The 21955-nt window shown below is 56.9% G+C and overlaps 1 protein-coding gene across 1 annotated transcript in view; it reads left to right on the forward strand.

Annotated features, from left to right (window-relative positions):
* Positions 1-374: 374 nt before the first annotated feature.
* Positions 375-21955, forward strand: part of B4GALT5 (beta-1,4-galactosyltransferase 5) — a 32670-nt gene continuing 11089 nt past the window's right edge. The window contains exons 1-2 of the mRNA XM_080557653.1: positions 375-634; positions 21119-21253. Of these exons, the coding sequence (XP_080413779.1) occupies positions 508-634; positions 21119-21253 (262 nt within the window). The 5' untranslated portion in view covers positions 375-507. The remainder of the gene's footprint in view (positions 635-21118; positions 21254-21955) is intronic.

Genomic DNA, 21955 nt, shown 5'->3' on the forward strand with positions numbered 1-21955 from the left:
TGCACCAGGACCATACCCGGGTGTCTTGGTGCCATCAGCGGGTGTCCTGGGGCCACCACCGAGTGTCTCAGGACCATCACTGGGTGTCCTGGGGCCACCACCGCGTGCCCCAGGACCATACCCGGGTGTCCTGGGGCCACCACCGGCCGTCCTGGGGCCATCACCCCGTCCCCCGGCACCACACCCCTGCACCCCAGCACCCCCCCCCCGCTCCCCCTAACCCCCCCCCGCCGCCTCTCCCCCCATCCCCTCCCCTGCCCTGCCCTCCCCGCGCCCCCCGCGGCTGCGGGAGGAGCCCGGCTCGGCTCGGCGGGGGCGGGAGCGAGCAGCCGGGGCCGCCCCGCACCGCCCCGCCCCGGCTCATTCACGCGGCGGCGGCGGCGGCTCGGAGCGGCCCCGGCTGCACGCTCCCGCCGGGCCTCGGCGCATGCGAGCGGGCCCGGGGCGGCGGGGCGGTGCCGGTGGCGGTGCCGGTGGCGGTGCGGCAGGGCTGCGGCGACGTCGGCCATGCGGTGGCCCCGCGGCCCCCGCGGCGCCTGGCGGCTGCTGCCCCGGCGCTCGCTGCTGGCCGCGCTTTTCCTTTTCTCGCTCTCCTCCTCCTTCCTCTACTTCGTCTATGTGGCGCCGGGCATCGGTAAGCGGCGGGCCGCGGGCACGGCGCCGCTCCGAGGGGAAACGCTGAGTAATGGGGCGGGGGGGGGGGGGGGGGCGCAGCATCGTCGGGGGACGGAGAGGGGAGCGGGGTGGGGGGGGGGGGGCGCGGTGCTGCCCGGCCGCTGCGCTGGGTGCTGGAGGTGGGGCGGGGGAAGGGGGGGGGGGAAAAAGGGGGGAAAAAAAAAGCGGATTTGGGGTAGGGGGGTGTCGGGGGGTGCCCCCCGGGTGTGTGCGTGGGAGCGGGGTCTTGCTGCTGGTCGTGGGGCCGCCTGTGGGTGCCGAGCCGTGCTACACCGAGCCGTGCTACACCGAGCCGTGCTATGCCGAGCCGAGCCGTGCTATACCGAGCCGTGCCTCCCCGCGGGCCCGCGAAGCACAGCCCCGGCTCGGCCGGCCGCCGGAGTTTGTTTTTGAAGAAGCGGAGTGTTGGCTGAGTGTTTGTGGTCTGAACTCTCCCTGGCGGAAATCCTACTCCTTTTTTTTTTTTTTTTTTGGTAAAGTAGAAAGATGAGAAGTGCGTATTTTAGAAGGAGGGAGTGTTCGGTGGTGTTGGTCCTTACGGCGTGCTTTGAGGGTGGCCGTGCGCCCAAATGGCCAGCGCCTTGGGCGCCCAGTGCTCGTGGGACCGAGCACCCATCTCCCAGAGCGGCAGGCAGGCTTGTGGCCCGGGAAACAACTGTTGTCTTCACTCTGTGTATCGTGTTTCTGCGAGAAGCCAAGGCTCACAGTCAGCTTGGCCTTCAACCTAGCTATAGTACCCATTCTTTTGAAAGGATTGTGGTTTTGGTTTTTCAATAAAACCGAAAATCTCGCCAATGATGGTTTCTCCTTGAAATGTCATTGGTATCACTCGTGCTATCCCGAGCTCAGACATCCCAGGGAGACCCAAGCGTGCTCCTCGAAGTGACTTCTGCAGGTTTTTGTTTACAGATCCCATCCCGTCGCTGCCTCTGGGCTTTGGGAGCCTTGTGCGGGGCAAAGCAGGATGCTGCTGGTGTGCAAAGCCCTGCACGTGGGGGCACGCATCCTGGGGACAGCCTGTGTGAGGTCCTGGGTGCCTGTGCCCTGCCTGGCTGGGTGGCCCAGGGCTTTGCTGTCCCCACGGGCTGACCGCTGAGCCCTGGCCACTGTCCTGCGTGTTGGCTTTGGGGTGGCCAAGAGCTCCTCAGCATCTGTCTGAGGACAGCTTTGTACCAGCTCTGCTGGCAGCGGCTTTGTCAGATGCGTCCCGTGGCCCTGTGCAGGGCAGGCATGGGGAACGTCCCTTCAGAGAGCAGCGGTGCAGGGGTGAGCTGCTTTGGAAATAAACGGCTGGTTTCCTGCTGGGGAAATGGCACTGTTCAGCTGCTGGGCCCCCGGCAGAGCGTGGCTGCTGGTGGGGGCACGGCTTCGGGCCGGGGCAAGGAGCAGCTCCGTGGTGTGCTCCCGGCCTGCTGCGAGGGCTGTGGCTGGGCTTCCGAGAGGGAATTGCTGTACAGCTTCAGGGGGAAGCTTTTCTTGCAGGGATAGTTTTGCTCTTCCTCTAGAGTTGCGCTACGTTGTCTCATGTGCTTTGCACTGCTGTGGGTGGCCAACGGTCACGCCGGTATCGGAGGTGCTGCAAGATACAAATCCCCATGTAAAAGCAGCTCGTTGCCCAGGCCTTTTGTCCGTGTGGACCACAGGTAGCACATCCACGTCCCAGCCCCTGCTCTCCTATCTGAGGTGCTGGAAGAGGAAGCAAAGGCGTGAAGATGGTCCCTGTCCCCACACGCCTGTGGATGTTAGTGATGTTCTGACTCATCTCCCCATCAGGTGACAGAAGATCTGGTTCCTGTTTTTTTTTTTTTTTTTTTCCTTTTCCACCATTTTCAGCCAAAAATGTTCCGTCATGAAAACCCAGCCCAGTATTCCCGTGGCGGCTGGGCTCATCATCCCGGCACTTGGAAGCGGTTTGTTTTTAGGCCAAAGAGGTAAGGAGAAAGTTGGAAGAAAAGTGAGTTTTCCTGGTAGGATGTGAGCAATGCTGCAGCCCTCGCTAAATTGAGCAAACGGTGTGTGAAGGGGAAATGCTCGACATGGTGTGAGGCCTCAGCCCCAAAACCATCCTTCGCAGGGCTTGCTGGCGAAGAGACTGAAGAGCGACTTGTGGCTCTCGGCTAAAATGCAGGTGGAAGAGTGATTAATCCTATCCCTTGGTCACGCCTCAATTAAAAGAAAAAAAAAATCAAATAAACGGGACCTGAAGTTGAGGAAGCTGTGTGTGTGACTTTGAACCAGCCTTAAAAGGCTTTAATCTGTTCGATGTTTAATACTGATGAAAACGTGCTGCTACAGCAAACCTTGGTCTGCGGAGGGGCAGGGTGACCCGTGTCCCTTTGGTGGGTAAAGGCAGCCTGCCCAAGGTGGCTGGGGGCCACCATGAGGACCTGTGGCCACAGATGCTGCGTGGGGCACCCCTGTGGCGGGGTGTGCCATCGCTTTGGCAGAAGGCAGCGCCCTGGCTGTGCCCTGTCCCCAGTGCCTGGTGCAGGCCCTGGATGGGGAGCGGGTGCTGATTTGAGGGAAAATGCTGTGGAGCTGCTGAGGCTTGTTGTGTTCGAGCAGTTGTGTCCCAGTGCCAGGAGGAAATTGGGACAGTTGCGCTTCTGGGTGCTGTCTCAGCATATTGGCGTGGAGCTGGTGCTTGACAGCTCCCTTGATGGGCTGGGAAGGCAAGAAGAAGGCTCCTGGTGCCCCTCAGGGAGAGCAGAGCCTGGCCCAGGTGCTGGGGACCGCTCAGGGTCACCTCCCCTCACCAAGCCCTACACAGTGCTGTCCTGTACTCCAGGCCAGGTGACAACGGCCTGCCCTCCATCTGCTCGGACTGTGCTGCTCGTGGTGGAAATGTGAGGAAGAATTTTGTGTTTAGTGCCAGCAAGGATGCAGGTGGGAGAGCTCAGCCCGCGTGGGCAGCAGCCATGCCTGGCACCTACAGGGAGCCCAGGGCCTTTGGGACTTCTGTTTGTGTTGTCCCTGGGGTAACCCCTTGCTTATGTTCTTAAACAACACTTCACCTACAAAACTGATATCTTCTTAGAGCCTCAAGTTCTTACAGAGCAATCTGACAATCAGCCAGCATCTCTTCCTTTGCAGCACTCTACTAAAATGCATGGCCTCCTCCAAACTGCACAATAACAACTCGTGTCCTCGGGCCTGGGCTTGCAAATCCACCTCAGAGAGCAGATCGTCAGGCGCCGAGCTGCTCGCGCGGATGCAGCAGGGTTCCCTTTTACTCCACGCTGTTCCCCAGTGTCTGCTGGCTTTTGTTCCTGGTGCGGATGGGGTTATTATGTGGGTCTGTCTCATCGCTGCCATTGTGCGCTCCGTGAGGCGGCCGATTGTTCCGCTCCGTGCTGAGCTGCGTGGCGAGAGCCTGGCAGGGCCGTTAAAGATGCAGCGGCCGAGGAGCTGCTGGCACACCTGTGCCTGTGTCCCATTGCCCCTGAGCTCAATGAAAGTGGGTGCTGAGCTGTGCTCGTGGGAGCAGGCTCCTGGTGCTGCTGCCTCTGGCCCGTCTGATGTGGAAGTCTGGTGAGCTGTGGCCACGCTCTACGGGGCTCGGAGTCCAACAGGCCGCTTGGTTTGTTTTTTTTACGAGACAGAACTGAAAGCCTGTCCAGTCTCCTTGCTCACATTGAGGCTTTTATCGCCCAGAGGTGCTGGGGGCCCGCAGCTGTCCCCAGAGGTGCCACAGGGATCAGCCTGCCCAGAAAACTCTGCCCCATGCCCGGGCAGGACCCGGAGGCCATGGGGTGAGTGAGCTGCCTCACAGGCATCGCACCTCCAGAAACTGCTGCTGGTTGATTGCCTATGGGAAGCCTGTGCTTCCTGAATATACCGAGGGGGCTGCGGTAAGAATCCCTGGCCATTATGCCTTTGCACATCGTGGGGGCTCATGTGGCTTTCCTGAAGGTGTCTTTCCTTGCTGGCTTCATGCTTTTATAACAGGGATCAGGAAACCATGGAAATTCCATCTTGCATCTGGAAGTAGTAATATTTTTACAAGTTGCTTGCGCTGCATGCTGCAGTTTCACCTTGATAACTCTCGCTTCACCAGCAGAAACTTCTCAAACCGTGGCCTTGGTCCTCTCCGTGGGCTGTTACCAGGTCCCTGGAAGGAGGAAGGTCCAAGGCCTCCCCTGGTGCTCAGGTGCCTGCTTCTGTTTTTTTTTTTGTTTTTTTTTTTTTTTCCTTCAGATGTTGGAGCCTGTTTTTTCTATACTTTTAAGCTTAGGTCTGTACAGGAGTCTTTCTTGTCTGAATCTGATGTGGGAAAATAACACAGAGAATTTAAATTATTAGGTGAAAGATTGTTACCTGTGTGAGAGAGCTGTAGTTCACTTGAGCTTTACTTCCTCAAAACTTATCAGAAATTGCTTCAGACCTGTTGTAGAGGGCACGAGTCAGCAGCATTAGGCCCGGATTAAATCTGTGACGCAAGGGCGTGATTTATGATCGGTCAAAACACTTTGAAACACCATTCCTTCACGTTGTGTTTCGGTGGCCAGCCGGGCGATACTATGGAGACCAAAGGCACGGTGTTTTTGTATGTCTCACCTACTGCTTTGATCCCTTGTAGAAATACCACACTGCCGTGTGTGACCGATCCAAATCGGCTATTCAGTGCGTCCTCCTGGCAAACTGCAATACGGGGTAGCTCCAGGTGTGGACAGGGTGAATATTTTGATGCCACCAGCTTCTCCGAGCTATGGAGGAGCGTGGTGCTGGGCCCAGCCGTGGAGCTGCCCTCGGCAGGGAGAAGAGACAGCAGGTGGGCCCCCAGGGCTGGGCGGGTGGCTCCGAGGGGACAGCCCTGCCCGGGGCTGGGACATCTGTGGCGGTGACGCCAAGAGGTGACATGGGGACGGAGAGCTGCTCGTTTCGACCGCTATGCATTTTTCATGGGGATGCCAGCAGAAGGAGCCGTGGTCAGGCCCGATGGCTGGCGGAGGAAGAAGCAGGAGGGGTTTTGTTTCTCATCACTCTTGGGTTTCGCCTGCAGCTCCAGCCAGGAGGCAGGGCCCTGTGGGTGCCGGTGGCTGGGGCTTGGTGTGGTGGCAACTGTGGGACCGGGCCCCGCTCAGGTGAGGACAGGGCGCAGCTCTGCAGGCGGTGAGGTTTGTGCTGTGGCAGCTCTGTCTGTCACCTCCTAGGCCTTCCTTCTGCTGTGTGGTGGCCTACCGCAAACTCACCGGCAGTGCTGCCCTCGCTTACCTTCCTTTCCAACCCTAAAAAGTCTGTGCTGCAGAATTGTACAGCGCAAAGTAGTAACGATGCATTTCTTGGGGTGTTCCTCCGAGCTTTTCACAGGCGTCAGACACGACAGTGACTGAGGGCAGTGATAAATGCTGCTTGATACCGGGTCTTGAACTCAGTGTTTCCTGCCTTCAGCATGAAGGAAGCTGGCAGCAGCGTGGGGAAATAGCCCCTGCTTCTGTCATGGTCAGGACAGAGCTTTTTGAAACGCACGTGCGACCAGAAGGCTACCGCAGCTCAGGGCTCACAGGTCAAGGCTGGGAATTGCAGGGTTTCTCAGGGGGCAGGTGAATTACTGGCTTTTCTTTGCTGTTAAGCACCCGTGACAGTGGTCCGTGTCGTCTGTCAGGCACTTCTGGTTTGGGTTATTTTGCTGGTGGCTCGTTTGGTGTTGCAAGCGCAGGGAGCATGTGAGTAGTTCACGTTTCAGCGGTCTGTCTCCGTGAGCATGACTCCTGAAAGCCACAAAGCCTTCCAGGTTCATTCCTGCAAATTAATTGCATCAAAACTTCAGCGATATGCAACAGACCAAACCTTACAGCAAAAACATCAGTGCCGCCAGCCCAGGTCTCCAGGAAACGTGATCTTTGTATGGTTGGGAAACCGTGGATGGCCGTGGCTTCAGCAGGCCGCTAGTCTCCTCAGGGAGCTGCTGGTGGCGATGAGGGCTGCGGCCCTGCTGCTTTGTTCCCTGAGCCGATGGTTTGTGATGGTTTGCCTCCTCTCTGGCTGGGCTCATTAATTGCATTAACTCGGGCAACGTCTGCTCCGTCGGGGTGATGAACCCCCCGGGGACAGCTGCAGGGACCGGAGCCGAGGAGCGCGGGGAGCTGTGTGTGTCCCACTTGCCCCTGGTTGAATGCTCTCGGTGTTGGCTCATCTTAATGCGTGGAGTCTTTACGTGCTTAATTACACTGAAACTTCTGGGCAGCCTCGCAGGGGTGGATACCACGACCCAAGGCTGGGGGGAATAGGTCTGCAGAACCCCTGCTATGGCAGCACTGGGAATCCAGAAGGAAAACTCTGTAGAGTGAGGAATTCTTCCCCTCACCAGCTTTGTTTTTAAAGCAGCAATGTTACCATAAAACATGTTTACTTTGACAAAACCTTTGCTGGGTTATTTTAGTGAAGTTTATTTCCACGCTAGCTTTTCCTTCTTGTTTGCATTTGGGTTGTTCTGACTGTTTTTCTCTGGCAGCACGGCGAGCATCAGTGCATTAGTATGGTTAGTATGTATTTTAAGGCTTTTTCGCACCTGTTCCTAAAAAAAATAAATAAATCTTTGAGCTCTGTTTGCAGATGTGTTTTATGGAGGACATTAAATCGTGGCCGTTAAATCTTAGCACTTCTAAAAATGCCAGCACTCTTAGTATCGCTTCAGAGCCGCTATTATTTTGAAAGGAAAGGTAGACCAAAAATCTGGAGGGTGATGTAAGTGCCCGGCAGGAGAATGTCTCTCTCCAGCCATCCTAATCTGCTGCCTGGCCCGGTCCCAGGGGCAGCACAAGGACAGCACATGCAGCCGCGGCCTGGCCGGGAAGCGGCCTTGTGGGCGCAGGCACGGCGCGCGGCGTGGCGGGGAGAGAAACACTGCCCTGTGTTCACTCACAGAAGGAATTTTCTAGGGCTTTCTGGTTTTGTTTAAACCTATAGTGAATGAGCGAGCTGCGGCAGGCGGGCTGGGGAGTCGGGTTGTGTTTTGTAGTGACTGCGGGCATTTTGTATGAAGTCAATGCTGTGGCGCACCTGACGCGGTGCTCCGGTTTTCCAAGGCATATAAATAGTACCGCAGCTGCGTGAGAGCCTGGGCTTGAGCCCCAACATGGAAACCCCAGGTGCACAGGGAGATCAGTGGCTGCTTTGAGTGGATTTCAGGTGGAAGCATGTGTCCGAGCAGGGATATGGCCTCACGGTGCCAAACCCCTGCTCGGTGAGGCCGGTGAGCTCCCTGTGCTAGTGCTGTGTGCTGGGCTGTGCCCGCAGTGTTGTCCTCTCCCTCTGCCTTTCTGGTCTGAGATGTAACGATTGGGAAGTATTTCTGCATGGAGGGTGTCTCTGTGCATTTGAAAATGAGAGAAAGTAAACAGTTTTGAGGGAGAAAAATCCTTTGCTCAGCTGTTGGGCTGTGGTGCGTGAGGTGTTAGTCAGCCAGGGCTTGTTTACGTGCCAAGGAATTTCATGGCAAACTACCTGATCGGTTTTACTTGCATGCTATCCCCATACGAATGATCAGAAGGACCTCTCAAATCGTGGTGCTGTACTACCCACCTCCTTTGCTTTACAGAGGCTGAGCACCAAGCTGCACCAAAATTATAAATAACGCTGATGTGCTGCCACAGTGCTCCTGGTAAGGGATCGGTGGGTTGGCTGCAAACAGGGCAGGCGGCTCGCAGAGGTCTGTGCTGGGACGTCTGAGCTGGGAGAGCACACGCTGCTACCGTACAGTGCCTCCTTCCAGCAGTGGAGGCTTTTACATGAGGATTTTGGATGGGAAGTGATGAAGACAGCCACACGGATGCTAAATGTTGGCAAGGTATCTCTGGCCTCTTAAAAAAAAAAAAATGAAATAAATAAATCCATGAAGCGTGCAGAATAAAACAGGAAATGAAATACTGCAGTGCAGCAGGTAGGCGAGCTCCGACTGATGATTTTTCCTTGCCTACCCAGTGGGAGCAGGGGAGCGTTTCGGTGCCACTCCTGCGCTCTGCGCCCTTGGTGGCGCTGGGGCAGCGCCGGGCACGAGCCGCACGGTGCAACACGGGGTGTAGGGGCTGGTGGGCTCGTCGGCAGACAGCTGATTGATGCACAGCCCACAGGGAGATAAAATGGCTAAATGGCTGCATGCCAGGGCAGGAAAACCCTAAACCAAAGCGTCGGCTAGCGTGGGCTGTGCCCGAGACTTGCTGTGTTTGCTGTACTTCAGCTGGGACTGCAGCAACCTATCTTGGGGGGGGATCGTTCACATCGGGTTCCTCTTTGCAAATGCACGTCCCAATAGAGCTGGGGGGATGAGGGGGAGGCAGCCCCTGCCCCAGCAGCACGTGTAGGCAGCAGCAGCCACTGGCCTGACCGCAGCCCACTTTTAGGGTAGTGTGAAGTGCTCTGACACACGCAGCTCCGTCTCTTATTCTGCAGTCATATTTTTTCCCCTCAGTGTTTTTCCAACTCATGTCTTGCTGCCAGCATCCATATTAATAATGCATGACTTTTTTTTTTTTATGGTGCTTCCTTCCCGGCGTCCCTTTCAGCTGCTGAGTCAGAGAAGATTGTTATAGCAGCAGCCTCTGAAGCAGTGAAATGCCCCTGCAATGCTCAACTGCTGTCATTTATCATGCACGGTTACTCTGCGGGCAGCCCTTTCCCTTTCCTGACTCTGGTTGAGGATACAGATGCCAAAAGGATGATTTCTGTTGCACCAGCTGGTGACTGGCGAGCCCTGTGCACTTGGGAGCAGATTTTTTCTGCTGAGCCTTTCTTTGTAGTATTTGATTAAAGGAAATATCTCCTATATTTGCTGCTTTTTCTGTTTTAGAAATCCTGTGAAGTTTTTTTCCCAGCCTGCCTGAGAACGTGCTTTGGGATTGTGCCTAAAACTGTGGTTTTCTTTTTTCTTTTTCTTTCCCCCACCTCAAAAATTCTTAAGCCTATTTTCTTCTCCTCCTCGCATTCCCCCAAGACCTGTGCCTGGGCTTTTTAAGGTAACAGAGATGACAGCAGCCCCACAATGTGCTAGCAGGGGTGAATTAACCAGCAGCCCGTCGGTGGCCACTGGAGCCTGCTGGCTGCTGCAGGGGGCTCAGGAGCTGCTAATGCAGCCGGCAGCAGGGATTTGCAGGGTTTGGCCCCGGTGCAGCCTCTTCCCTGCTGCATGCCCCGTGTGTCCTATGCCCCTGCGTGGGACCCCGGAGAGAAACAGCAGCAGTACCGCTTCTCACGGCGTTGGTCTTCTGAAGGCTCGCATAAACGTGCTACATTCGTGGGAGCAGATCTCCCCTAACCCACATCCTAGCATGACAGTTTTGCCCTGCGGTGGCTGTGGTCAGGGTCGGTGACTTCTCCTGCCGGGCAGTGCTGGGGTTTCGAGACTTTGCTGGCAGCCCAGTGAGCTGCAAGGTGCCCTCCAGCAGGACTGGTACAGACTCCTTTCAGAGACGCATTTCCCCCATTACAGGGGGAAGCTTTGCAAAAGGAGCCTGTGAATTTCTGAGCCTCGAATCCATCCGGAGGTGCTGGAGCAGCAGGGACGGGTGCCGTGCCTCCAGCGCTCCCGTACGCTGTGCTTGCCCAGCAGTGGAACGAAACGCCGCCCGCCACTGGAGAGACGAGCCACTGGCTTCTCGGCTAACAAGATTTAGGTGGATTATACTACGTAGTTAATCAAGGGCTAAGCTCATTGCTGTATTTGAAATGGATCAAAGCCCTTGAACGTGCCAGTCTGGAGAGCAGCTCTTGAGCAAGAACGTCACTCCGGTGTGGGTCGGGCAGAAGGGCGCTCTGCTTCAGAGCCTGGTGGCTCCGCAGGCACGCTTCGGGAGCTGGGCTGGTCAAACGCAGAACCAGACAGGAGGAGTTCTCGGTGATGGGGCTGTCGGGGCTCGTAGATGATGCTGTAGTTCAGCATCCCGGAGAACTTTCTCCCTCAAAGTCTTCGTTCTCTCACTGTCAGTTTGAAAGTGTTTCCCCATACACGAAGCTGCGTGCCTGCAGGTACGGAAGGTGCCCTGGCTGTTGGGCTGCCACCTTCTACAACAGCAGCTGATGTTTGTGAGCTTTCCACGTTTCTGCAGCAGATAAGGTTCTCCAGGGCTCTCACAGGAAGCCTCACCAAACCCACGTGCTATGAGCTGCGGACACCGCTGGCTGAGAGCGTTGGAGCCCACAAGAGTTGCTGCTTGTCACCAGAGCTGTCTCCCCCTGTCCCACTGCCCCGCAGAGGCGCCGTGTGGGACGTGACGCTAGCACCCAGCCTGTCGTGCAGCGTTTATTCCTGTGCACGCTCAGGAGTGCGGAAAGATTGCTATGAGCAGGTATAGAGGCATGTTTAAAGTGATTTTTCATCCTCAGCTGGGAGCTCTTGCGCTTGCCAGGGTCTCCCTGAAGCAGCAGGGGAGGGTGCACATGTCCCTTCCTGGCAGGGTTAACTTTTGCTGTTGTCACAAGAGGCACGTCAGTGCTGCCTCGTGCCTGTATGTGCCACCAGCGTGCTGCGAGCACACCCTTCACCGTGGGGAGAGCTGTCCCGGCTTAGCTGAGCAAGCTATTCAGAATGCACCAGCTATTCAGATCACCTTCCCTCTTATTTTTTTTAAAAAAAGCTATTCTGGTAACCTCCTTTCCCCTCGCTGATGGTGTGCAGAAGGGAGCAGCTGTGGGCACGGGGCTGCCCAGCTCTGTGCGTGTGGCTGTCGGCACAGCCTGAGAGACGGAAAACGGCCAGTGCGGAGGTAAACCTCCGCTGGGCTGGAGGAAGAAGATAAAACTCAATTCTGCTTTGAGGTGAACCGACCTGCGCAATTATAACGTGGCAGCAGGTGCTTGTGCTTCCCGCTGCCTCGCTTTTCCTGCGGCCTGTTGCAGGTCCTCCTGCCCTATCTTGCGTCTGTAACTCCGGGCAAACGCTGGTCAGGCACCTTTTGGTGTTTCCAGCCCTCAGCAGGCTTGCTGGCTGGCAAGTCAGCCCAACAGCACCTGCTTTCCGGTTTCTTGCGTTGCGTTGAATGGTTTTCAGCATTTTTAGCCTCCAGCATGGGGTGTCTGCTGACACCTGGCCCCGCTGGGCAGCCCCGGGGTGGCTCCGTCACAGCACCGAGCTCGGCGGGGCTGCAGAGGGAGCGCACGATGAATGAGTGTGCCGGGGAGGCTGCCCCTGCTTTCACCTGGTTTAAAAAAGCCAAAATGCTAGTTGGCGTGGTCATGGGCTTCTTTACTGTTGCGCTAGAGCAAGCTGATAGCGAGGCACGGCTTCCTCGAGCGGTGCTGACACCAAACCTCCAGCTGCTACCTCCTGCCCTGCGCTGGGAGCTGTGGCACTGGGGGCCCTCGTGTCCCCAGGGGGCTGCTGAGGGCACTGGGGGCTCCTGGAGGCACTGGGGCTCCCGCTGCTCACCTGAGAGAGGCTCCGTGGGTGCTCGTGGCCTTCAGTGGGCAGTGGGGGCACCGCGTCCCCACCTGGCTTGGGAGCAGGCTGAAAAAACCCCAAGCAAATTGCAGGAGGAGGAGGAGGAGGATGATGAAGGGAAACGTGGCATTTGTAGGGCTGTGGTTGCAAAGTGCTGGCAAGGGCTTGTCTGCGTGGAGGAAGGGATGAGAGGAGGAGGATTGTGTTTAGCTGTAATACATTGGAGGAGCGATCTTGACCTGGACAAATCGGGTAAGTTGAGTGGATAAATCAGTGTAATCTAAAATCTCGTTATCTGCCACGGAGGGAAGGGCTGGTGCCTCGGCCAGGAGGAGAAGGAGGACAAGGAAGAAGAGGAGGGGTGCCACAGCACTGCGGGTAGGTGCGTGCCTGGTGCGTGGCAGGGTCCCATGGGTCACCTTCCCGTGCCGTGCCGCTGGCTGAAGCCTTTGACCGCAGCACTGCTGGCAGTGCTGAGGAGCGGGAGCAGGATGTGAGCAGGGGCGCGCACCGCAGGCTGCCGTTTCTGACCCCAAATCCCCATGGGCTGTAGGATCTCTCCCTGCCTCCGCTCAGCACCGTGGCACTCATGGGGCTTGGCTTTGCAGGAGGCCCCAGCTCCCCGAGGGGTGACCCCCGTGCCACGGCGGCAGAGCATGGAGCCCGCACCGGCGCTGCCAGCCCTCGTGCAGCTGCCTCGGTTATAATCTGCTCCGGGCATCGAACGTGGGGATGTGCCCACCTGTTATAAATTAATTTCCCTGCTCGTCTGCCAAGTGCCTTTTCCGTACCCAGAGCTGCTTGTGCAATAGGCAGGATGATGCAGCAGGGTGTGCAGCCGGCCGCAGGGGCCGTGCCTGCGCGGGAGGGCTGCTCGCCCCTCCGAGCGCTGCCTGCCCTCCCCGGTGTGTTTGTCTTTTCCAGGGAAGCATCTGACTCCCGACTTGTTTGCCAAGCTTGCATTCTGGGTGCAGTCAGTCTGGAACTAATTCTTTTTTTTTTTTTTGCTGCTCTGTTTCTCATATCAGCTAACGAGCGTTCAGATCCCTGGGTAAACAGACAAGTCGCTCGCTGAAACGCCTGCTGCGTACGACATCCTAAAGAAGCCTCTGTGGGGCGAGAGGCAGTTTGTGCCACCCCCAGCGCACACCTTCGGGTGCGTGTACTTCCCCGGGGCTGCGGGGCAGGGGTGATGTGCCGAGCTGTAACCTGCTAGTCCCTGGTGACTGAGGACAGTCCCTGCCAATTTAGCAGCCACCAGGCGATGAGGAGCAGCCACGGGGCAGGGCTGCATCGCCGGGCTGCCCGGAGCTGACGTGCAGCCTGTGCCCTGGGCTGGATTTGTTTCCTGTTGGTGTAAAACAGCAACCCTGGCAGGTTGGGAGCCTGGCAGCTGTGAGCTCCCCGGCCCTTGCAGGCTGGGATTTTGCAGGTGGGTGATGTTCCCATTGCCTCCTTGCTAGATCCTGAACCGGGGCCCTCTTATCCCTCGCTGAGCTTACTCATTGCACAGCCTCGCTGCTGCTTATCTGGGATTAATGCGTAACTTAATTACAGAGCGTTACTCACAACCCGGGGAGCACGGTGCCTGTGGTGACGGGTGGGACAGAGCTGGATTGTGAAGCCAGGGCGCTTTATTCCCACCCTTACTGCGAGAAGGGCTGGGGCTTCCTTGGGACGCCGCCAGCGTGGCCGGGCAGCGTTGGTGCTGGCGAGCACCTGCTGTTCCCAGGAGGGAGGCTCCAGCCAGCGTGGGAGAGCAGCAGCACGGTGCGGAGCTTCGGGCACGATCGGGGGGCAGCCCACGAGCAGGCTGCTTACCCTGGCACGTCCGGCAGGCGTCTGTCACGGGGCGAGGGCACGGAGGTTGTCCTTCTTTCCCTCCTGCTCGGGACACCCCAAACCAGCTCTCTTTGCCCTGCTACCTGCTTCTCTGCTGACTCCCAGGAAGGCATCGCGCAGGCTGTGGTGTGACATCAGGTGTTCGATAAGTTAATAGAGAGCAGGATGAATGATCTGCAGTGAGGTCATTCTCTGGTAATGGAATCGGTTAATTTATTTACAGCAGCTGGATTAGCACTTTGCTTGCCAGGTGGAAGAAAACAATTTCAAACACGTTAGGTATTCCAAGGCTACGTCGTCCACGATAAGCTAATAAGTGGCTTAGGACATCGGTGTTCTTACAAAATCACGGGGGTAGCGGACTGGATGCCGGAGCCTCAAAGTTGCATCCTCTTTCTGACAGCTTTTTTTGTCCTACAGAAGTGCAGCAGCTGTACTCACTGTGTTGGTGCTGTGGTCTTTAATTATCGCAGACAAGAACAACTCGGAAATCTCGCTGCGGAGGCCAAGCTGCTGCGTCTCCTGATGGTGCTGAACTGTGGAAGGAGCCTTCTTGACTGAGAGCTCTAACTGTTGCCTACTTAAATCTCGGATGGCAATAAGCCCACGTGATTCCAGAATCTGAGTCTAGGGAATTCTTTAGGAGTTGGGAGGACTGGCGGGCACACCGGGCTGATGTGTGGTGTGGGGGCGTGACAGTGCTCCTTCCCCGTGCGCTGAAACTGCTCTTCTCCTTTTATCTGGCCTTGACAAAGAAGCCACAAAGGGGATGTCTTGGGGTATTGCTGCAAATGGATCTTGTTAGCTGCAGCCTGCGCAGTGAGAATCACGCTTACTGCAGAGCCCCTCGTGCACTTCCTAGGCTGGAGCAGTTGCACGACCCTCTTTGCACTAGCGGGTGCCGGCACTGCAGTTTGTGCTGCTTCAGGGCCTGGGCTTTTTCAGCCCCAGCATGGAGCCAAAACCCCCTCAGCCACATCAGAAACGAGCCTGGGGCTTCTCTGGGCAGGACGTTGCTGCGCTGAGGAAAGCGGCAGCGGAGCAGGGTACGGCGTGGCGCAGGATGAGCGCCTGGCCCCGCTCTGCACCTGCGGCAGGGCGCTCCGTGTGTGCGGGGAGCATCCCTCCGGCCCCTCTGGGGGCGCGCTGGCGGCAAGGAATGGCTCCCATGGGGCATGGGCATCACGGGCAAGCGAGGCAGGGAGCAAAGCTCCCCCGGCACAAGGCTTTTTTTGGAGGCAAAAACCCTGTAAATAAGAGCCGGACCATTCTTTAGCCATAAATGGCAGTATGAGGCATGCCCCGGGTCTTGCAGAACTGAAGGAAGGATGAATGCGGTGCTGGGCGCTACAACCACACATCCTGCACTTGTGTTTAAGTGTGACAGCTGGGAGGCGGTTTGGTTTCATGCGTGGTAACTCACGTAGTCCTGCCTGGCTGAAGAAGCTAAGTGGTGACCAGAAACAAAATTTTGGCCCCCTATTTGGAACAACTCCGTTGCAACAAACGTGAGGCTGGGCGTGTGACGGCCCTTTTTGTTCGGCCGTGCTGAGTTTGTGAAACGCAGTTGGAAAATCAGGTCTTGGTTTGTGTCCTTTGGAATATCCTAACCAACTGTCAGATTGTCCTTTAGTTCATAGAAGTCGAGATGCTAGAACTTCAGTGGCGATTGTACCGCGTGGACTGAGTTGCTAAATCTGTGGCTCCGTTAAATTGTTTTTATCTTGACACTTGGATAATCCCCAGTGGGTGTAGGTAATCTCCTAATTTGGCAGATTAACAACTGAGTGATTTCAAAATTTACCTATGTAAGTGGTGCGTGGTTATACAGAAACTGCAAATCCAAGCCCAGCCTGCCTTTGTGACCTGGCTGTGCGCTAGGTGGCTGAAGGACAGCGTAGATTAGAGCTCTCCATTTAATGCATTTCCTGGGAAGAAGCACCACAAACGGAGCCTTCCCCCTGCCTGTCTTAAAGCTTCTTGCTCGATGTGTGTGATGCCCTGACCAGGGATTTCCTCCCTCCTGCAGCTGCATCGATTCCCGTGGCCAGGAAGCAAAGGAGGAGAGGGTTGCTCTGCCTCCCCTGGCTCACCCAGGTTCGCTTGATTTGTGTCGGTTTTCTCACTGAAGCTCTCCCTCCGTTTCCTCATCCCGATCCTACACGAGCATCGGGATTCCTGCCGCTTGGAGCTGGTGCCCGGGACGCAGGAATTCCCACCGCTTTGTCTCCCGAGGGGCCGAGGCACAAACGCCGAGCTGTCCGTGTTTGCTGTCCGGGGCCGGCAGCGGCGTGCGAGCGCTGCCAGCTGAAGAGGGCAGCAACCATTTCATTCTGCTTGCTGAAGGGCCTTTTATTGTGCGCTTAACTGCGCGGTGCCCACGAGAGCAGGCCGAGCGCTGTGCTTTTGTGCTCTGCGTGCCCAGAAATCTGCTGGCAGCCCTCGCTCTCCCGCTCCTTGGCAGCGGCTGTGCTGAGCCTGGCGGGGAGGGCGGCCTGGCCGCGAAGGGGCAGGGATGGCGACCAAACAGGAGATGCAGCCCCGTGCAGTTGCATCTCCCGAGCTGCGGTTAAAGGAGGAGAGCCCCGATCTCACTAGGAAGGGTAATATTTAGCTCGGGCGAGCGCTTGCCGTGCTCTACGTGCTGGCCCATGCACGTCACTGCGCCCGGCCGGGCGATGGGTGCTCGGTGGTGGGCACGGAGCTCACCCAGGTGGGCGCTGCGGGGCTGGGGGTGCTCGGGGTTCCCCTGGGCTTCCGAATTGTTGCACGTGGCTGGGGCGCTCCTCTCGCTGCCTGTCCTGACGTCAGTGCAGGGGGGCTCGGAGGAAGTTGCACAACCCCCCAGCCCGGGCAGCGGTGGGATTGCTGAGATGGGCGCTGATAGCGGCTCTCTTCACGTCATGATAAAGAACTCAGGAACTACTCGGGTAACCAGATTTCCACCCCGCCCCCTGCTGAAACCTTCCCAGCTTCTTTTTTTTTTTCCTTCCCATTTTTAGATGCAGATTCCCAACAGTCAGGACTTGGTCGAACATCACTGCAGTCTCTGATCCTCCCCCCTTGCCAGGTGCGCGTGCGGGCTGAGTTTGGGAGCGGGTGCTTGGTAATTACCAGCTCAGTGCTGCGGCACTGCTAATTCTTAGGCCACTTAACGTATCAAATTATTCCTTCCTGTGCTATTTATAGGCAAAGGGCTAAGTAACAGTGTTGGCATTAATATTAAATTCTCTAAACCTAATTGTAACCTCTTCTTTAATTGTTCTGGCACTCTGTACAGCAGGGGAATACGGTGCCGCTGAACGCGTGAGGCTAATGGAGGCAGAGGTCTCCTGGCATATCGGCGGTGGGACGCTGCGCTGCTGCGCTCCCTCATCACCTTGCTTACACGTTCAGGCTGTCGCACTGTCTATATTTTCCTCGGAGGGTTAGTGCAGGGTGAGGGTGAGTAAAACCCTTTGTGCTGCTAATGCTGACTTGGTGCTGGGGATCTGCTGGAAGAGCCCCGCAAAAGGCTTGGTGCGGAGGTGCTGCGCATTGAGGGCCAGCGCCGCTCTCACCGGTGCTGCCCCACACGTCTCCAGCGTGCAAACATCCCGCAAGCTGAACGCTTCGTGCTCTCTCCGAGCGCCTGATGAAGCTGCGTGTTGGTTTAGGATTTATTGGTTTGTTATTCCAACGCCTGCTCCCGGGGCAGGGCAGGGGCTCGGGCCAGCCACACGCTGTGCCCCAGCACCGCTTTGGTGTGTCGGGAGGAAAAGGCCATGCTTAAACCCCGAGCAGCCCCTATGTGCTTCTGCATCCAGACAGATGGCCTGGGAAAGCCCTGAATGGGACAGAAAGCCCTAAATCTCCGCGCAGAGGAAGACGCGGTCCTTCCTCCGGAAAGCCTGGCCGCTGTGCGGGGCGCTGATAACGCTGGCAGGGCAGGGCTGCTGCCACCCACCTGGCCTCTGTTCCCGGCCCCAGCCGCGTGGCGGGACACCCCGCTGTCCCCCGTGCTGGGGACCGTCCTTCTGCGTCCTGCTGGGGTCGTGAGCAGGATGCGGCGGGTCTGAGCCCCTCCGGTGTCGGCAGCCGGCGTGAATCGTGCTCAGAGCTCTCCCAAACAATCTCCCGAAGTGGAAATCGCTCCGCTGCCTCTTCTCGTACATATCATGGCCGTGAAATTAATTTTCCATGAGAGAGTCAGCTGTTTCTTAATTAGAAGTGCTCTGAAAATACCAGCTGAGAAATGATTACAGGAAGCTTTCAGTGCTCATTTATGTAATTGGACTTCACCTCCCCAATTCAAGCTGCTGCCCGTGCCCAGGCTTTGGTGAGTGCTGGCGTCCCCGCACCTTGCTCACGGGGGTGCTGGGGTGCGGATGTGAAGGTGCACAGCTCGGGGTGCTGCGGGGAGCCCCGCTGCTGCTGCTGGGCAGCCGGAGGCTTGGCGCTGCGCTTACAGAGCCATAGCACGGCTCCCACGTGCTTAAATCCCAGAAGGGCTGACTTGTCCCTTAAACCAAAGGGAATAATCTTACCGCGGTCATCTGGGCGGACAGGTCTTTAAATTTTGCTCGTTTTCCGTGTGGATAATGAGGGTCTGCTGGAAATTCCTCCAAAAAGAGGCATTTCCCCCTGCTGACAGAGGCTAAAATCCCTCTCCTGTCCTTGTGCTGCCGCTCGGCTGCCGTAGCGGGGCTGTTATCGCTCCACGGATGTGCTCTCAAGTGCCTTGTGGTCAGACAGAGGAAAGGCAGAAGGCTAATGTAATTTTCTAGACCATCCTATGTGATTAGATTAGCCCTATCTCGCAACACGGAGAATTGCTTTCTGGCTGAACCCCAGCTCAGCCGGCGTGAGCCGCACGTGCGCGGCGCTGCTCCGAGCCGGGGCCGTGTCCCGGCGCCCCGTGTCACAGCCAGCGCTGGTGGCAGCACCGCCACGCCACCGTCGTGGCCCTGACCTCTGGGGGCAGCTGGGTTGTGCTTAATGCAATTACAGGCCGGCCCCTCTGCTCATCAAAAGCCCAGGAAATTGAGGAGCGAGCTGGGTCTGGCCCAGCCCGTGCAGGCTGAGGCCCAGCCCTGGCAGCTGCACGGAGCTGAGTTAAGCACTGGGCAGATAAAGGGAGTGAAATGTTTTAAATAACGCGTTTTAAATCTAATTTCCTGGGACACTAGGGATGTGTGATGGTGCTGGGTCACGGCAGGGGAGCACAGCGTTGGCTGGGGCAGCACAGACACAGGGGTCTGTGCTTGGTGGCACGGCACCGCCGCAGCCAGGTACCCTGCGACCCTTTTAGTAAAGGGGTTAATGTGGGAAAAGGCACTGCCGCCCAAAACAAAGCTGCTCTTGTTTTTGCTCGAGCTCCCCTGGGGATGGTAACGGCTGTGACAGTCTGTTAAGGATTCCCACTGCAATTTCATCAAAGTGGAAATGAGCAAGTCATGTCATGCGCCTCTTGCGAGGCCGTGCTTCATCTGCCCTGTTGGAGGACGGGGAAACAAACGTCGCATTCAGCGCGCTGGACAGACCTCCCTGTTCCTGAAATTAAGCAGGGATTGGATGCTGATTTCTGTCTCTTTCATTCTTTCATGCTTCACCAAACCTGATTCCGCTTTACCCAGCGAGTAGAAGGCATAATGAAGTAGAAAGCTAAATTACTTGTTCGGCATCAGCAAGTCGTGCCTCGCCGCTGACTCGAAGCCCGGGCGAGCTGGGCACTGGGAGCCTGCTGGGGCCCCTGCTCGCCCTTATCGCAGCCCGGTCCTGGTAAACATCTCCAGCGGTTCTGGCTCCCCTCTGGCTGCTCTGTGCAAACGAGAGGAGCTGTGCCCTGTCCCACGATTCGCCTTTTGGGCGGTTGGGAAGGGCAGCGGGCAGACTTTAATCCTGGCTGCTTTACGATGGGCGAGGTGAGGCTGTGCCCTGCCTGTCCTTGCTCTGCTCTGCTCTGGGGCATGCAGCTCCTGCCTCGTGCTGGGCCGTGCTGCCTCCTGGTAGAGCCTCCTGATGCTTCACCGCATCTTTGCGTGGATGGTGTCCGTCTGTGAGGGCAAGGTGCTGCAAACGTGTCCTTAGGAGCCGTGTGCCCTGCAGGGTTTAGGTGCAGCTTTGGCCAAGGCAGCTCCTGCTCGCTGCTGTGCCGGCGTAACCCAGTGTTCAGGCAGAGGCTGGGCTGGGGAAGGTGCCCCGACGAAGTCTGGGGCCAGTTCCTCCTTTTGGGTGCCTTGGCACTTGCATTGCTCTTGTGACATCCGTCCCTGGCAGGGGAGGGACTAGAAATGAGCATTCAACGTTGCTTTTGCAGCAGTTTAGCTGCTAAGCCCCCGCTGCAGGTGGTGAGGCCGTGCGCCTCGGGGCAGGCGGGGTGCAGGCAGCACGGCTGCTGGCTCCGGAGCTTAGGTGCCCTTCCAAATATTTACTTACCTGTGTGGAAAAAAAAAAATAGAGTTATAATTAGGAAATAGCAGGCAGCAGCTGCTCCGGAGGCTGCCGTGAGTGCTGTGGTCAGAAGGGGAAAGCAGAGGAGCGGCTGTGGCTGTGTGTACCAAGTGGGCAGCGCTGGCGGAGCAGCCTCGCGCCCTGATACGGGTCCCTATCTAATCGGGGCTCGGGCTTCCTGGCACCATCAGCTGCCGTTCCTGGTGTTAGTGTGGTCGGCCCTCTATTTTTTCTCCTCCCTGGTTTCAAATCAAGGTGTTCTGTAGAGGGGCTGGCAGGGGACCTGGTGCACGCACTGCCCAGGGCGCAGGAGGGTGATGGTGAGGAGGGTTTTGCTGAGGGACGGCAGGAGGAGCGTGCGTTTTGGTGCCATGGGTAACGTGCCCCGTGCCCAGGTGCCAGCCCAGCCCTTGCGCTGCGGTCTAGGGACGGATGAGTTTCTGTGTCCGGTCGTGCTGCTCAGTTTCCTGTTCTAATGATACTTCCGAACTATACGTCCATACTTGCACAACAGAAGGTGTTTAACCTGTAAAGCCAAGTGACAGTCTGCGCTGTCAGGAGCGGCTGTGAGCTCCCCTTGTTCATCAGCCGGGGTTGCAAAGGTGCCTTCCCCCCACGCTCCGGCCGCGCGCCCTTCGCAGCTCCCGGCGGGTGACCCAGGGAAGCTCCTGGCAGCAGGGAGCTGCAGCACAGCAGGGTGCTGGGAATGCTTCCAAAAGACTCGTGTTCCTCTTTCCTCCAAGAGCTGCTGCTCACGGAAATGTTTTTTCTTTTTTTTTTTTTCTCTCCTTGCAGTGAACACCTACCTCTTCATGATGCAAGCCCAAGGCATCATGATTCGTGAGAACATGAGAACAATAGGAGCTCAGGTGTACGAGCAGGTGGTCCGCAGTGCCTATGCCAAGAGGAACAGCAGTGTGAATGACTCAGGTATTTCCTTAATAATTGTCATTGTGATTAAAGTCTTCATTTCCGGTGAAAATCAAGTTGACCCGAACTGCTTTCGGTTCATAAATAATTTATCTTGGAAATAATTTATGGTGGTAAACGCAGGGTGGGGATTTTGATTCACTGGTTTCTTCTACATGAAAGTTTTTTTAATTCAGATGCTTCTCACTTAAATAAGGGGTGGAAATCCTGATAGGTCTAAAATGACTGGATATTGAGCTGGAAAACTCTGCTTTCCAGGAAATTCAGCTTGTTAGCTTCTACCAATCTGAGGATAAACACTTTCAAATTCAGTGCAAGGATCAGGTTTCGTATTTAAAAAAAAAAAAAAAGCTTCTCAGGCTCACGCATGCTCCCAGAGCCATGGCATCACGCACGTGGAGGAGCCTGTGCGTATCAGCTTCACTCTTCCCATTCAGGGCTGAACCGAAATGACTCGGCTGGAGGTCTGCCACAGATCACATACTGAGCTCTGGGCGGGCTGCAGGGATCCAAGAGGCAGGCTCGGACTTCAAGGCTCTTTACCATCCGTACCATCAAGCTGATAAAAGGTTTACAAGTGTTTGTGTAAATATAGCACAGTGAAAACCTGAACGTGTGTGTCTGGGTACAGCTCGGCGTGGGGCACCCCGCTGGGGCTGGGCGAGCAGGCGTGACACTGAGCGTGGCTCCGGCGTTCCCGTG

Source organism: Anser brachyrhynchus (genome assembly GCF_964034855.1).
Source record: "Anser brachyrhynchus genome assembly, chromosome: 16".
Lineage (NCBI taxonomy): Eukaryota > Metazoa > Chordata > Aves > Anseriformes > Anatidae > Anser > Anser brachyrhynchus.